Raw genomic sequence first — 17,550 nt, forward strand, 5'->3', positions numbered from 1 at the left:
ATAAACGGAACCTAAGTATGTTTGAGGAATATTGACATTGCTACAACTATTTTATCGGGTTTTCCTGTTACAGTGATGATTACGTGAAATTATATTATCGAAATTAACATTATGGATGTATTTAATTATCATTATAATGGATGCAGAAATACGTTTGTTATTGTTCAATAATTCTGGACACCCGTCATCGCTATAGTGCATTCATAGTATTTCAAGACGTAACTCTGAAAAGTCGTGGCCAGGTCCGTACTAAAATGATATTTGACAATTTAGGAGTGTCTGAAGATTTTCCTGCGGAAGAAGGGTCATCGGGAACCCACCGATGAAATAAGTATTGATTTTGGCCACAATCATGTTTCTCATGCATATCACAAGATGTTATCATTCATGGACGTGACTCAAAATGTTGACACAGTTCTGCGGATTTCTCCCAAAAGACTTCGATTTATTGCTTTCGTTGTAACATCTGGCGATTGGTAAGCAGTCTGCGGTATATATACACTTTCCTGCTTGTGTTACTGCTCCGCCTGCTCTGAACAATTACATAAGCATTGCTGTGATTCTTTCTGTTGTTGGAAGTTGTACGTGGTCGAATGAGGGTTATTGACGCACCAGTGGAAATCTAGTAAGGTTTTGTCAAACTAGTAATTGAACTTGTTACGTTTTCAGCTAAACTTATAATGTATTATCACGGGTCTAAAGTGGATCTTATCCACAACCAGGCTGTGAAAATAAGGAGCAAAATACAAAACGATTGCGGGCTTACATTAAGGCTTTTTCAATCACAAAGTACTGGAAGTTACTCATTATGGTTGACCCAAATACAATTTAATCAGCTTAACGTTGCCAAACAGAGTAACACCTTAGTAATATTAACGTTTCCAAGTACGAGGCGAACCAAATGCAAAATACCGGTGGAATATTTCCATTCCCTGCGGCCGTTCCAGCGTTGTTAGCTGCTACGGCTCCTGCGGTTGCAAAAGGGGCTGCGTTTCAGACAATCGGAACGGCATGGGTTTGAAAAAGGCGATTGAAGGCCATATAGCATCTCGTAAACGAATAAGGAATAAGCAAATTGCCTTCCATTAGCAGAACTTACTGACGTGTTGTGGGATCGACTGACCAGTAATTCAAACAATAATAGTGATTTTTTCTACTTGTTGATGCAATTCTGTATGAAAACCGTGTTAACCAACCCTCGTATACACTATGCGTACTTGTCCGTACAACAATTCTTGGGCGAAAAACAAAATGATCGTTTAAGACACTAAACATAGGAGCAATTAAAAGACTTCGATATGAACGTGGTAGCGGGTCCCCACAACGCACAGTTGCAGGAGACTTAAATATTCCCCAGGCAGATATATTCTATCATCGTCTGGCATTGTATCAGCAAAAGAAGGTAATTGTTTAGAAGTACGCATGCGTCCTGCACCTGAACAACGACAGCATGTCGAACAATTTTATTTCACGATCATATTATTATTAGAAGAATTATGATGGACCCTCAATGTTATTGACACGAAAATATAATCGAAGCGGAACAACAGCTACGATATGAAATCACCAAGAGAACCGCGTTGCTATTGGAATATACGTGTATATGTAAGGTTGTAGATGCTATTTGTGTACTTGCCACGGCAACCACTGTTTGGCCTTGGTGTAATGGTATTCACAATAGTAACCAGCGTAGCCGGTGTTACCAGAAAACTAATTTCGTTACGTTTCACGTTCACAAATACGTGTTTGATAATAAAATATCAGTACAGTAAACATTGTTTGAGATCCATACTCAAGCACACCAGTAAGCTATGTATTTTGACTTTGTAAACAATCCTTATAGTAAACGACTACAGATCCCCTTTGTCCCAAATTATTAACCAATATGTACCATACCAAATATATGAGACTCGCTGAGGATATGGTTGGAAGATTGGTTGTCGGCGTGATTATGTTTTAGTGTTTATGGGCAACTAACTCCATAATATTACTACTTTTACCCCGTTCGTCACACGTGAGTGCATGCCCTTTGGGGCACAAAGGGCATGCACTCACGTGTGACGAACGGGGTAAACGTAGTAATATTATGGAGTTAGTAATAACATCTATTAAAACCTAAAATCTCTGTTGTGTTTCTTCTATATTTATTATCAGAAGAGGTATGAGAATACAACCATTATAACACGCACTATTTTCTAACTTTTAAATATCTCTTTTAGAGATATATGAATACAAGAAGTACACCTTGTACAATTATCTGTGTATTATGATATCCTGTAGGTGTACGAGTATTTTGCAAAGGAACAACTCTTCTTTAACAAAACAAGGAAAACACAACATGCGAACACGTTCCTACTATTAGTAATGTTCAATTAATAGATTAGAGTGCTATTTAGGGATTCGAGTGTGTTGGATGTATTTTAACAACAACCAGTGTGTTCGTTGTGTTTCCATTGTTGCTTTTTAAACTGGAGTTCTTTCTTTGGGACATCCTCGTACCTATACAAAAGACTGTAATAATAGTTTTAGAAAGAAAACGACAAGTATCCTCGGGTGTATTTGCCATACAATACTAGATGGCAATATTAATTTTCTAATACTACAAGTGTGTTGGTTGTGTTCTCCTGCCCTTATCATAGGATGTTAATATTAATTTTTTTATATTAAAAGTATATTGGGTTTTGGTCTCATTCCCCTTGCATGTATCCCATGTAATATTAATGTTCTAATATAGAAATGGGCTTGGGTGTTCTAGTACCAATACACGAAATGGTAACTAATATTCTAAAATTACGATTATGCTCAAGGTTGTGTTTGTATACTACTCCAGAGGCATCGTATCTCGATTTGTCGAACAATATCCCCCCAACAAAAAAATTAAACAAGAATCAAAAGCATATGAACAGCCCTTATGATGTTGCAAAAATGTCATAATCATATTATTTGCTACTTACGAACAAAATAAGAGTTATTATCTTTTACGTATTTTTATTTTCCTTTAATTTTATTCGATGTCTATCACGTCTAATTTTTCGGTTTCGCAATTGTGGCAAGACATTGGCTAGTTTAAAAAAAAAGAAATCACATGCATTATTTTGAAGGAAGATTGAGACATATTGTCCCACTATAACACCCTGTATTGTAATGATTGTAATATCTTTTCCCCATTTCAGGGACTGGTAGCCTAACGGGTGTAATGACCTTTCTCATTTCAGGGTTCGGTACATGTATTGTGATGGTTTTTGTTGTTGTTATAGGGTTCGGTGGTGTAATGCCTGTGATGTCCTTTGTCATTGCAGGGATCGGTAGTGTAATGGATATAATGTCCTTTTTCATTGCAGGGATAGGTAGTGTAACGGTTGTAATATTCTTTGTCATTACTGGGATCGGTAGTGTAACGGTTGTAATGTCCTTTTTCATTGCAGGGATCGGTAGTGTAATGGTTGTAATATCATTTTCCATTAAGGGATCGGTAGTGTAATGGATATAATGTCCTTTTTCATTGCAGGGATCGGTAGTGTAACGGTTGTAATATTCTTTGTCATTACTGGGATCGGTAGTGTAACGGTTGTAATGTCCTTTTTCATTGCAGGGATCGGTAGTGTAATGGTTGTAATATCATTTTCCATTAAGGGATCGGTAGTGTAATGGATATAATGTCCTTTTCCATTGCAGGGATCGGTAGTGTAATGGATGTAATGTCCTTTTCCATTGCAGAGATCGGTAGTGTAATGGTTGTAATATCATTTTCCATTAAGGGATCGGTAGTGTAATGGATATAATGTCCTTTACCATTGCAGGGATCGGTAGTGTAATGGATATAATGTTCTTTTCCATTAAGGGATCATTAGTGTAATGGATATAATGTTCTTTTCCATTAAGGGATCATTAGTGTAATGGTTGTAATGTCATTTCCATTAAGGGATCGGTAGTGTAATGAATATAATGTCCTTTTCCATTGCAGGGATCGGTAGTGTAATGGATATAATGTTCTTTTCCATTAAGAGATCAGTAGTGTAATGGATATAATGTCCTTTTCCATTGCAGGGATCGGTAGTGTAATGAATATAATGTTCTTTTCCGTTAAGGGATCGTTAGTGTAATGGTTGTTATGTCATTTCCATTAAGGGATCGGTAGTGTAATGGATATAATGTTCTTTTCCATTAAGGGATCGGTAGTGTAATGTATATAATGTCCATTTCCATTAAGGGATCGGTAGTGCAATGATTGTAATGTCCTTTTCCATTGCAGTGATTAGTATTATTATTGTTGTAATGTCCTTTTCCATTGCAGGGATCGGTAGTGTAATGGATGTAATGTCCTTTTCCATTGCAGAGATCGGTAGTGTAATGGTTGTAATATCATTTTCCATTAAGGGATCGGTAGTGTAATGGATATAATGTCCTTTTCCATTGCAGCGATCGGTAGTGTAATGGATGTAATGTCCTTTTCCATTGCAGAGATCGGTAGTGTAATGGTTGTAATATCATTTTCCATTAAGGGATCGGTAGTGTAATGGATATAATGTCCTTTACCATTGCAGGGATCGGTAGTGTAATGGATATAATGTTCTTTTCCATTAAGGGATCATTAGTGTAATGGATATAATGTTCTTTTCCATTAAGGGATCATTAGTGTAATGGTTGTAATGTCATTTCCATTAAGGGATCGGTAGTGTAATGAATATAATGTCCTTTTCCATTGCAGGGATCGGTAGTGTAATGGATATAATGTTCTTTTCCATTAAGAGATCAGTAGTGTAATGGATATAATGTCCTTTTCCATTGCAGGGATCGGTAGTGTAATGAATATAATGTTCTTTTCCGTTAAGGGATCGTTAGTGTAATGGTTGTAATGTCATTTCCATTAAGGGATCGGTAGTGTAATGGATATAATGTTCTTTTCCATTAAGGGATCGGTAGTGTAATGTATATAATGTCCATTTCCATTAAGGGATCGGTAGTGCAATGATTGTAATGTCCTTTTCCATTGCAGTGATTAGTATTATTATTGTTGTAATGTCCTTTTCCATTGCAGTGATTAGTATTATTATTGTTGTCATGTCCTTTTCCATTGCAGTGATTAGTATTATTATTGTTGTAATGTCCTTTTCCATTGCAGGGATCGGTAGTGTAATGGATGTAATGTCCTTTTCCATTGCAGAGATCGGTAGTGTAATGGTTGTAATATCATTTTCCATTAAGGAATCGGTAGTGTAATGGATATAATGTCCTTTTCCATTGCAGGAATCGGTAGTGTAATGGATGTAATGTCCTTTTCCATTGCAGAGATCGGTAGTGTAATGGTTGTAATATCATTTTCCATTAAGGGATCGGTAGTGTAATGGATATAATGTCCTTTTCCATTGCAGTGATTAGTATTATTATTGTTGTCATGTCCTTTTCCATTGCAGTGATTAGTATTATTATTGTTGTAATGTCCTTTTCCATTGAAGGGCTCGGTATTCTAATGATTGCAATGTCATTTGTGGTGCTATTTTATGATGGGATCCTTATGGCTTGGATACTGTACTTTGTCTACCACTCTTTCTCGAGCCCTATAACCTGGTCAACCTGCGGAAACTGGTGGAATACACCATTGTGCACGCGTGAGTGTAACTCATTCTCTCTCTCGCACGCAGACACACATATATGCACACGATTTCGAATTTTTGTTGAAGTGTTGTGTTGTTGTTGTTGTTGTTGTTGTTGCGTTTAACGCCATTTTAGGCTCTGCATGGTGGCCAGTATTAATGGTGGAGGAAGAACCCGGGAAAACCCTGGGAAGAACCACTGACCCACAACAAGCTACTGGCAAGCTTTCTCGCATACCCACATTGGCCGAATCCTAGACTCGAACCCACGCAGACATAGGTGAGATGGCAGTGATCCGTAACGGAGAGCGCTTTAGACCACTCGACCACTCGAGGCCGAAGTGTTGTGTTATGATCCTATAAATTTATACAAGCTAGGTCACAATTTCAGATGAGTAAACATGAAAGACTTACATAATTTGTCTTTATCAAATTATCCAGTATTTCCTCTTCGAAAATATTGCTATTTATTTTAGAATCATTTTTAAAACGGTTTCATTCTTTTTTTTGAGAGATAAAGACATGTTCTAACTTAAGAAGAAAATAGAAAATGGATATGTCATTATGTTTGCTGTTATAGTATACAATAGAAAATGTATATTACTGTCCGTGTTTGCTGTTATGGTATAAAATAGAAAATGTATATCACAGTCTGTGTTTGCTGTTATAGTATAAAATAGAAAATGTATATCACAGTCTGTGTTTGCTGTTATATTATAAAATAGAAAATGTATATCACAGCGTATCCAATTTCACAGGTAGATCATTTCTGTTTGATTATACTCATCTATTCAAGTTCATGTCATCAGAACTTGCATCCGAAAATGGTTAATTAGGTGTTAATAACGTGCATTTCTTATTTGTCAAGAAATCGTTATGGTGTGTGTGTGTTTGTGTGTGTGTGTGTGTGTGTGTGTGTGTATGTGTGTGTGTAATGATAAGGCTCTAATGGATGTTTACGTTGTGTTACTTCTCCTGACTTAACTGATCGGATTTTCCAGATTTCATTTCGAAACCAAACAACTCTAAAATTTCATTTCCATAACTACAGTCTTGCTTGCTCATATTTTCCATTCCACCAAGAGGCAATATTCGATCTAAAACATTTAGACCTGTCAAACGAATGGTTTCTTCTTCCATACTCTTTGATCAATAGGTTGGACCATTGCCAAATCACCAAAAAGGTAACTTTAAAATGAAGAAAAATCCACGTAGAGTTGAAGTTAGAAAAATAATAGTAAACTCACACAATGATTTTAAAATGCCAAGATGAATGTTAAAGCAAGAGGACGATAAAAATAAGTTCTTGAAAGAAGAACAAGACTCAAAATGCATGCTCAAGCAAAATGTATTGCTTGATATATGATGATATAATTGTTTTTCTTTTTTTTGTTTGGGGTGGAACGGTGAGTGGATGGTGTTGTTGTGGTGGTGATCTATTTTTACCCAAACAGTAGATGATAATTCATCTCTACATGAACCATTTAAATTATTTGAAGAACTGTTGCGAGAAAGGACAATTTACATTAGTAAATGCCAATCCAAACTTGCAACATGGTTAATACTATATGTATTAAATAAATTTATCAATATCGACCACCTATATGAAAAGTAACAATTGGCTTATGTACACACGTAACCTCAATTTAAATATCGTTTTTTGAAGAAATATCATGTACTGAATATATTTAGTTATTATTATTATTATTATTGTTATTTTATATGCATTATTTTACAAAAAGTATAGAATACGCGTATGTGTTGTTGTTTCCCAAAGTTTTGTTCAACGTATGATCACTGTATCCTCCTCACTTAAATTCATCGTATATCTCCGTTTTAGTTTATTTTGTGCACTATGACAAAATAATTTCATTACTGAATCATAGATTACATATTGCTGTAAAACGGAGGAATGGCTCATTTGACGGTCATTTTACCCAAGTTTTACTTGGAAACAGTTGTTGGCGCTTTCAAAAATATATACAGTTGTTCAATTCGCAGGGATCAAAAGACAGTTGGTGTATGGGGAAACCAATGACAGCAGGAAATAAAAAATAACCGTATATGGCTGTTCTATTTTACTCATGAACCAAAACGTCGCCTACCGATACATATACAAGTCTTCAATATTGGCAGTCTCCTTCATATACTTGCAATTATTGACTATTCCTGTCAAACCCAGTATCAAACTCTTAAGTACTTTGACAACTTTAATGTTGATGAACGTGACTCTATTTAGATGGTCATTCGCTTGTGGCTACTAAAGTAAAAGTCACTGGTACTGCAAAGAATCAGAATGACTCGCTTAAAAATGTAGTGGATATAAAGAATAGAAGGTAGGATGAATGCGACTTTATTAAAACAGTGATACCGAAAAAGTACACGGTTTACATAAAAACATACAGATTGCACTTTCAGATAAAACTGAGAGGGATAAAGACACCACAATTAATATCTGTTCAAGTATATCGAAAATAGTTCTCGATTCAGACGAAAGAAGCTTCCTATGCTCTAAAGATCTCAGTAAAAACTACAATAGTCTATCTAAAAATAAACCTTTGTAGCTACACCATTTTCCTTTTGATAAGATTATAATGAGAACATTGATGAAGACATGCCCAGTAACATCGACATTGACAACGATGATAATATACTGAATTATCCGATAACTGAGGAAATCATTAAATATCTTAAAAATAAAAACAATAACAAAACACGCTCGAATGATGATATGCTCAATGAATATTTAAAAACATATCAAATTTATTAATGCCGATGTAAATCTCCTTTTTCAACTTGATACTTGAGATAGTTTTATACCAAAATCATGGCTTGAAGACATAAGGCCATTGTATAAGCATTGCAGAGATCCTATCAAACCCCCAGAATTACCGACCGATTACTATTCTTAGCTGTTCTAGTTAGTTAGAAACGGAAACAATTATTTTGCTACTTCATTGATTTTAGCAAAGATTATATTTCGGTTTGGAGGGCGGGTCTTTAGAGAAAATTACCGACGAACCATATAAATTTCAAGTTTGTTTAAGAATTATTCTCAATTTATATAAAAATATCACATACTGTGTCAAATTTAATGGACAATAGTCTGTCTGTTTTTTAAAAATAAAGTTCATTGTAGTTTTAAGACAGGTGAAAATCTTTCGCCGATATTATTTCCACTGTTTCTGAACAATCTGGAGTGTTTCATACAAGAAAATGATTGAACTGGAATACATTAGGAACAGAAGGTTCTGACACCGAAATGTGCTTTAAATTTGATTTTACTATTTGCAGATGATACTGTATTTGAAACTGATACAGACTCTTTCTAAGAAAGCTAAATATTTCTTTCATGATCATAATCATCAGTCCCGTAGTCTGGTAGACTGTTGGGGCACCACACAAGACCGATCAACCAGTTTCCTCCATTTCTCTCAATTTTCCGCCTTTCTCAGTGTGTCGCTCAATGTCAAGCCTGTCCACTCTCGAATGTTATCTTCCCACCTCTTTCTTTGCCTGCCTCTCGTTCCAATTCCTTGTACACTGCCTTGTATGATTGTCTTGGCAAGTCCTGATCCCTGCAATGAAAAAGGACATTATATCCATTACACTACTGATCCCTACAATGACAAAGGACATTACAACCTTTACACTGCATATCCATGCAATCAAAAAGGACATTATATCCATTACACTACCGATCCCTGCAATGAAAAAGGACATTACAACCATTACACTACCGGTCCCTGCAGTGAAAAAGGATATTATATCCATTACACTGCCTTGTATGATTGTCTTGGCAAGTCCTGATGATAGTGAGACATGCCCATACCATTACAGTTTACGTTTTTTCACTGTGATCAGGAGGTTATCGTTAGGCTTAATGGCTTGTTTTATCCTTTGCCGTATTTCGTCATTGGTGACATTGTCTTTGTATGTGACACCGAGGATCTTTCGGAAACATCTCATCTCTGCGGCCTGTATCCATTACTCTAAGTCAGATTTTACGGTCCATGATTCGCAGGCGTAGAGAATTATGGAGATCACCAGTGAGTGCATCAATCTGACCCTTGAACTCAGTGCGATGTTTTTGTCGGTTCAAATGGGCTTCAGTTTGGTCAGCGCTTCTGTTGTCAGTGCAATACTGGAGAGTACTTGAGGCATCGATCCTTCATCTGTTACAGTTGCCACCAAAAACTTGAAGCTGTTGACTGTTGCTAGCTTCGTACCTTTGACCCTGTTGTCCGTGCTGATGCCCTTGGTGTTGTTGGTCATCATTTTGGTCTTCTCTGCACTGATTTCCATGCCGTAGGCTGCATAAATTTTGTCGAGGCTCTCTACTACGCTAGTTAATTCTTGCTCATTTCCTGCTAGTCCATCAAAATCGTCGGCAAAACATGATTGTTCTGCCTCCAATGCTGACCATCCCTTCACGCTTTTCAAGTGCGTCGGCCATAATTCTCTCCAGAACGATGTTGAATATGGTGGGTGAGAGCAGACAGACATGTCGGACTGCGACTGTCGTTCTGAACCAGTCCCCTATGCTGCCGTTCAAGTATACTGCACTGGTAGCCTTGCCATAGAGTTGCTCTATTACTGTGATGAAGTTGGTATTGATGTTGTACAGTCTCATGGTCGTCCACAAGGCTGCATGCCCTACCCTGTCAAATGCCTTCTTGAAATCCACGAAGACGTGGTACAGATCTTGCTGGTGTTGGATCTACTTCTCACCCAGTATCCTGAGGTTGAAGATCTGCTCTGTTGTGATGCACCCTGCTCTGAACCATGCATGCTCCTCGGCAATGATCTTTTTAGCCTGTGGCTTTAGTCTGGTCAGCAGTATCCTTAACATGACTTTGCTTGGATGGCTTATAAGACTGATTGAACGGTGGGTTTGGCACTGTTGCAAGTTGCCTTCATTGGGGAGGGTGATAATTAGTGATGGGGTTCTCTGTGATGGCAACAATCCTGTTTGCCAGAACTTGTTGAAGATGTTAGTGATGGCGCTAGTCATTGCTTCTCTCCCCCCCCCCAGCTTGAATCAGTTCTGCTGGGATGTTGTCCACTCCTGCTGACTTCCTCTTTTTCAGAGATCTCACTGCGGCTTCTACTTCTTCACGTATGAAAGGGCGGTTGTCATTGTTAGTTGCTGGAGGGACGTTTACTACCTCTGGATCTATTGTGACTCGGTGGTTGTAAAGTTCTGCGCAGTACTCTGTCCATCGTTCCAGAATATCTCTTTCTTCTGTGAGGCAGTTTCCGGCTTTGTCCTGTAAGGAGGTAACCCGCCGTTGTTTTGTTCTTGTTAGAACTTGGACCAGACTGCATGCTTTCCTGCTGTTGTTTCTTTTCAAGTTTCCCTCAATGTCTTTGGATGGTTTATTTGGATAGACCAAATCTGAAAAGTAAATGTCAAATTAACAAAGACAAAAAAGATAATTAATTTTTAAATCGCGTATTTGCAATCAGTTTCAATTTACATTGGGCGAAAATACTATCTATATTTATGAGGAATTTAAATACCTAGGTATTATTTTACCCCCAAATCGGAGATTATTAAAAGCTATTAAACAATCTTCAACAAGCAAACTGAGCCTTGTATCTTCTAAACAAAAGAATAAACAACTTGCACATTCCATTAGATTTACCGTTACAAATGTTCCACCACAAAGTTCTACCTATTTTGCTGTACGGATGTGAAGTTTGGGGTTTAAAGATACACGGATTATTGAAAATGTTCACACCTAATTCCTAAATTATATCACAAACTCAGAAAGAGCACGCCAGTTGCTTTCCTGTTTTCAGAATTTGCTAGGAAACCAATTGACATTCGTATTAAATGTCGCGTGATTGGTTTTGAATCTCAGTAATAAATACAAAATATTACAAGAGGTATTTTCTCTACGCGAAAACACTAACTGCATATCAACTGATGAGATTTATTTAATAACCTGTAAAAAATGTAGCATGCAATATGTTGGACAAACACTACAACAAGTTTCTAAGAGAATGAATAATCATCGCTTTCATATAAAGAATTATAGAGATCCTCAGTTTTTCTCTAATGTTTCAACACACTTTAACACCAATAATCACTCTCTACTTGATTTTTCTTTTATGCCAATAGATATTGTGCATGGTGACATGAATAGACTCTTAAAAGAAACTTATTAGATTCATAAGTTAGATACTCTGTATCCTAATGGACTTAATGCTAATGCACTATATAAAATTGCTTAATTTAAACTGATATATTGTATATCCTTTATAACAATATAATTTTATGTATGACTGTTTGTCTCTAGTTTATTTTATTATTTTACTAATTCAAGTTTCATTAGAGACTCGTGTATCTTTTAGATCCTGTCATATATCATTGTTATGATGATGCATATCATTTATGACGTTACGCAATGACGTAATTGTTGTTTTAAAATAAAAGACGTCATCCGTTACTTTCAAAACATTTCGTGCCTGAAGAAGAATACATTAAATGCGAATCTAGTTGCACAGAATTTTCGGCGTTTGTGTTGTTTTTAAGCACAATTACGTGTTATATATATATATATATATATATATATATATATATATATATATATATATATATATATATATATATATATATATATATATATATATATATATATATATATATATATATATATATATATATATATGTATGTATGTATGTATGTATGTATGTTTGTGCGTGTAACACGTTACAATAATTGATCTTCACAATCTACTGTCTTTTTGGTTTACATCATGCGATAATAATGGACCCTTCCATTGGTTTTGTCATGTATCTGTTTGTACACCAACATGATTACGTGTTTTACATCATACGATAATAATGGACCCTCGCATTGGTTTTCTCATGCATTTGTTTGTACACCAACATGTTTTATAAGTACTCTTTATAGAAATTGGCACATAACATAATGTGAGTATTATGCTGTTCTCATACGTCGCGTGCGTGTGGCCTGGGATTTCAATATCAATAAACGTTCTGAACGATAAAGGAAATCTGCCAATCACAATTTATAATCATCGTTGTGAACAGGTGAACATTGAATAAATATGACCATTAGAACAAGACTGTCTTCATTTACCATGCATCATTAAATTCCGTTCTCATATTTATTTATACCATTCGTTTGAAGAGGATGTGCAATATTTTTTTAAATATGCAAACTATTATAGACAAAGAATAAGTCATTCTAATATAAGCATATAATAAGTCATACTATTGTTTATTCAGATCTCCTATAGTCACTTTACGATTTTGATATTCTGATCTCGCATCTGATTCTTAGTTAATGTAATATCAGTCAAAACAATTAGGTAAATAATTAAATTAAATAGAGTAAAAGTAAAACGAGTACTAGTGTATCTAACGATTATTGCATCTGTTGAAAAGCAAACGAATGAAAACTATAAAGTTTGGAATAATGAAACAGGCATTATGTTGTTGTTGTTGTTGGGTTTAACGCCATTTTTCAGCACACGATAGGCTATGCATGGCGGCCAGTATTAATGGTGGAGGAAGAACCCAGGAAAACCCCGGGAAGAACCACCGACCCACGAGAAACTACTGGCAAGCTTTCTCACATACCCACATGGGCCGAATCCTGGACTCGAACCCACGCAGACGTGAGATGGCAGTGATCGGAGAGCGATTTAGACCACTCGGACACTCGGGGCCCCTGAAACAGGTATTAAAACAACCAATGAGCATGATAATACTGATAAAAGAATTTTAAGTCCACATTACCTATCTCTTACATCTAAAGGTGAGAGACAATGCCACTTGCACTAACCATCGCTCTATGATGAAAAACGTTATTTAATGGATACAATAAACACATTACTATACGGTTATAATAGTTAACAGTGTATTTCATCTTTTTGGTGAATATTTAAATACTTTCATCTCTTATTGCAATAGAAGACACAGCTTTATTTTCTTTCAAGAATAATATTTCGTAGGCTACTGTCGTTTGAACAAATTGCTACTAAAAACCAAAATATTCCTCCAAAGTATTTTGTTACTGTGGTGTCTTTTTTAATTTTATTTTGTGTGCTTGACCTTTTTTCATGATTGAGGATACATATTTGGTACGTACCCGTTCTTTGTATTGTAGTAAGCTATAAATAGTTTGTTTTGTTTAGATTTGGGCTCAATATCCAGCCTTGAATTCTAATTTTTGGGGGCAGGGCATATTTGCATTTCTTCATTTCTTTCGGAAAGGGGCTCGCTTATTTATAAAAAGAAGTGCCCATGTGCAAACTTAAATATGAAATTAACATAATTGTGGTATACATCGTGGATAATAAAGTAATTTTCGGCAGACGTGATGAGATATCTATATTGACTCAACCATGTTAAATTTATAAAATAACCCCTTAACTTTAACATGAAGGCCGCCAACTTGAACTTTCAAAGTCATTTGGTATCGCAATGATAAAATCAACCGATTCCATCCTGGCTTTATATCACCAGGTTAGTAAGGATGTGTGTTGGATTGTGATTAAGTGTACTTAGTTTCCATATCGACCCACAAGGGCAAACCTATGGACGTTTTTATCATTAAAAACACATTAGAGCCCATAGCGACTCAATCCAAGATGGCCGGAGAGTACTTTCTCGAATAACCTCAGAGTAGATGTGCACGGTATTACCGCTATACCGTTTGACTGGTGTATATTTTTCGTCGTATGTACCAGAGTACTTTTTGCCTTCATCGGTAGTTCTGTTTTTCCGTCAGTAAAGAATTTACGGAAATTCCCGAGTAATCTTGTTATGAATTAAATGACCTGATCAGCATGTTTTAATATTTTGTGACAAAACAATTCCAGCTAATGTTTTTAAAGACAATTGTATTTGTCACAAATTTTGAATATTACAAATATTCCTAAATGGTGGCCAAACGGGATGTTGTGAAAGATATGCAGGCCATTCCAACTTTTAGACATTTTTTTTAAGATTAAAACAAACAAAACAAGAACAGCAAATAAACAACAAAAACAACGACATTTTAATTGTTAACTAGCGTATGTTAATGTGTTCAGTACATGCATTCCTCTGTAAGACTGTTAATCATCTTAAGATTTTCAGGAGAAAAAGTTGTTTTCTGTTGAAGTTTTCATAAATTGTCAAGTTCATAAGATATTTTACTAGCCATCTTTGATAAATGTCTTGCTCTGGTGTTGGCATCCCACTCAAAGTTTCCCTGCCTATTAAATTAGTATGGCAGCTTGTACACAGTAAGCTTTAATATAAACATTTCTATTTTTATCAACAAGCTCATTATTGCCAGCACAATGTCTTTCACTGGGTGTTGGCTGGCTCTCTATGATAAATATCTTGCCCAGGTATTGTCATCCTACTCAAAGTTTTCCCTGCCTATTATGTTAATAAATTGTTGGGATCCTACAATTTTATTTACAATCTCTTTATTGTCGGCAGAATGTTTTTTTACTAGGTGTCTGCTGTATCGAATTATTATACATCCTAGTTTAGTTAGATTTTTGATTACAACGTATACAATAATTAACATACACATATAAAATTCATCGACTATAAGGTACTCACCATTTCATTTTTCGGGGGAGGGAAGCGATTTCTTTGGAGTTGAGATATTTTCTTTTTCTTTTGTCTCAAGATATTTATATGTTTTCAGATAATATAATGGCTATATCAGAGCAAGATATTTTAAAAGAAAAAGCGTCAGGTCTCATAACTTTAAATTGTTTGCCCCATATAATGGCAGTATACCGGGGTACGATGTTCAGAAGTACAGCAGTATACCGCAGTACAAATATTTTCGTGATACCGGCTCTACCTCACAGTAACATCTTTTTTGACCACATAGCGACCCTGTTACTTACGTATGTAAGCCTAATTTTACTGTCATTCCCGCTTGCCCAGTTTCAAATTATACAGTCAAATATCGCACAAGTGTATTTCATACGTATATCCAGCATCAAATTACAGAGTATGGATACATCCCGAACGAGCCTTCGAATATGACAGACTTTGCAACGAATATATCCGAGTTTCCCACGTCCAACTTGCAGACGACACCAGATTCTCGGAACACATCGGAAATAATCCGCAACGACGTTTACAGCTCACCAGCAAATGAATTTTGGCTGTAAGTAATATTCTCCACATAACATCTTATTTTGTGTTTTATTTCTTTCAAAGTAATTTCAGACTGGCATTGCTTGACCCTTACCTGAAGTAGTATATATCGTTAACATGCTTGGGAATACAACCAGTCAGATTTGCAATATATGACAAGTATTTTCTGTACCGACACATGTATTTGGTATTTTCCCCCATAAACGATGTTCAGTTTTTATATCTCTGAGCATGTCCAGCCTATATTATCGCAGACTATGGATCTGTATGAGTTGTCAATATTTGTCCAGGACTATTGCTTATATTCAAACATATTTTTCATTCCTTCTGGAATAAATGTTTTCTTAAATTTTGTGTAGTTTCGTTCCAAAAGCATTATAGAGATTACCCGCCTAGCACCTGTTCCTAATCTATAGCAGCCAGTGACGAGTGCTTGAGTAAACAGTGAAGTTATGCTCAATATATTTTAAATCAACATAATCTTGCATTATAACAATACCATTCTTTCAGAAACAATGTCCTTAGGAGGTCGTCGTCTCTAGAGGACTTTGGCACGATTCAGACACATCTTGCGCTATCTCTGCTGGCATGCTGGATCTTAATATGTCTGTGTATGATAAAGGGTGTACATTCGATCGGGAAGGTAAAGATCATTGTCATATTAATTAAATTCTATGTGCACACATCGATTTCTCATCAGAGCTGATGGTGCAACTGGTTGGAACTTGCTTTGTTTGTGTTTGGCCTACAAATATAGGGGTTTATTAAGCCTACGATAGTATGTGTAAATTATATATATGTTTAAATTTGGCATTAGTTAAATGATAAGCTATAGTTATATACTCGATAAATTGTAGTATGGGGCAATTAAACCTCGGAGTTTTCTCTACTAATAGTCCTTGAGTCCTTCGCCCTACGATATGACTGGCATCACAAGAGAGAATATTATCCATCTGGTTTATTGTATGGCATCGGTTTTCTTTCCGAGTTGTATATAATGAGCTCTCCTTTTCTTCACATGGGCCATATGTTCCCATCATGCGCCTCTTTACGGGCATCTTGTTTTTAATTTTTCATCATCAAGTTAATTGTGGCCAATTAGTTTCGACTATTAAAGTGAAAATACTCATGCCTCGTCAATATGTCGGTTGTAATTTGGACAGTGCTGCGTTGCTGTTTGAACAAGCTATTCTATATAATTATGTCACAAATGTTTTCCATTTTGAAGGCACGTCGGAGAATGAGACATTATATGTAGTCAATAATCTTTTTAAATAAAAATTCACACGTCATATAGGGAAGACTTTTGGACACTGTGACCTAACTTGACTGCTTCCTGATAACTTTCCGCAGCTGAAGGAAAACCGTCTTTATTTCATCCACATGAACTTGTATCGTTGTTTACAATTTGCCTACAAATCATGCATCTAACCGAATAATTCTGCAAGGGAGGACACTTTTCCCTTCCTTTGCTACCTATTTAAGAATTAATGCTGATATTTTAAGCAACAGCTTGCGTAGCGTAATAAACTTTGCACCGATGTTTATCTCAGTCATTTGACTTTGTATATCTACACTAAGTTTGACTATCTACACTAAATTTGACTATCTACACTAAGTTTGACTTACTATCTTGCCTTTGATGAATGCCAGACCATGTCTTCAAGCTACCGCTTGAAATGTCACGATCTCGAACTCTTGATATGCAAGTGCAACACACTGATTTGAACACTACTGTCCCCTTATGGTTCTATAGAAAATCATGTTATTAATGTGTGTAGTACGTCACTTTTAGTTGACCAATGAGAG

General features: G+C 35.9%; 1 protein-coding gene across 1 annotated transcript in view; it reads left to right on the top strand.

Moving 5' to 3' along the window:
* Window positions 1-17,550, top strand: part of LOC149802657 (sodium- and chloride-dependent glycine transporter 1-like) — a 43,112-nt gene that overhangs the window by 13,025 nt on the left and 12,537 nt on the right. The window contains exons 2-4 of the mRNA XM_089952022.1: window positions 5,457-5,609; window positions 15,592-15,751; window positions 16,252-16,384. Coding sequence (XP_089808148.1) covers window positions 5,457-5,609; window positions 15,592-15,751; window positions 16,252-16,384 — 446 coding nt within the window. The remainder of the gene's footprint in view (window positions 1-5,456; window positions 5,610-15,591; window positions 15,752-16,251; window positions 16,385-17,550) is intronic.

This window comes from Sinohyriopsis cumingii, chromosome 3 (assembly GCF_028554795.1).
Source record: "Sinohyriopsis cumingii isolate HCF-2022 chromosome 3, ASM2855479v2, whole genome shotgun sequence".
Lineage (NCBI taxonomy): Eukaryota > Metazoa > Mollusca > Bivalvia > Unionida > Unionidae > Sinohyriopsis > Sinohyriopsis cumingii.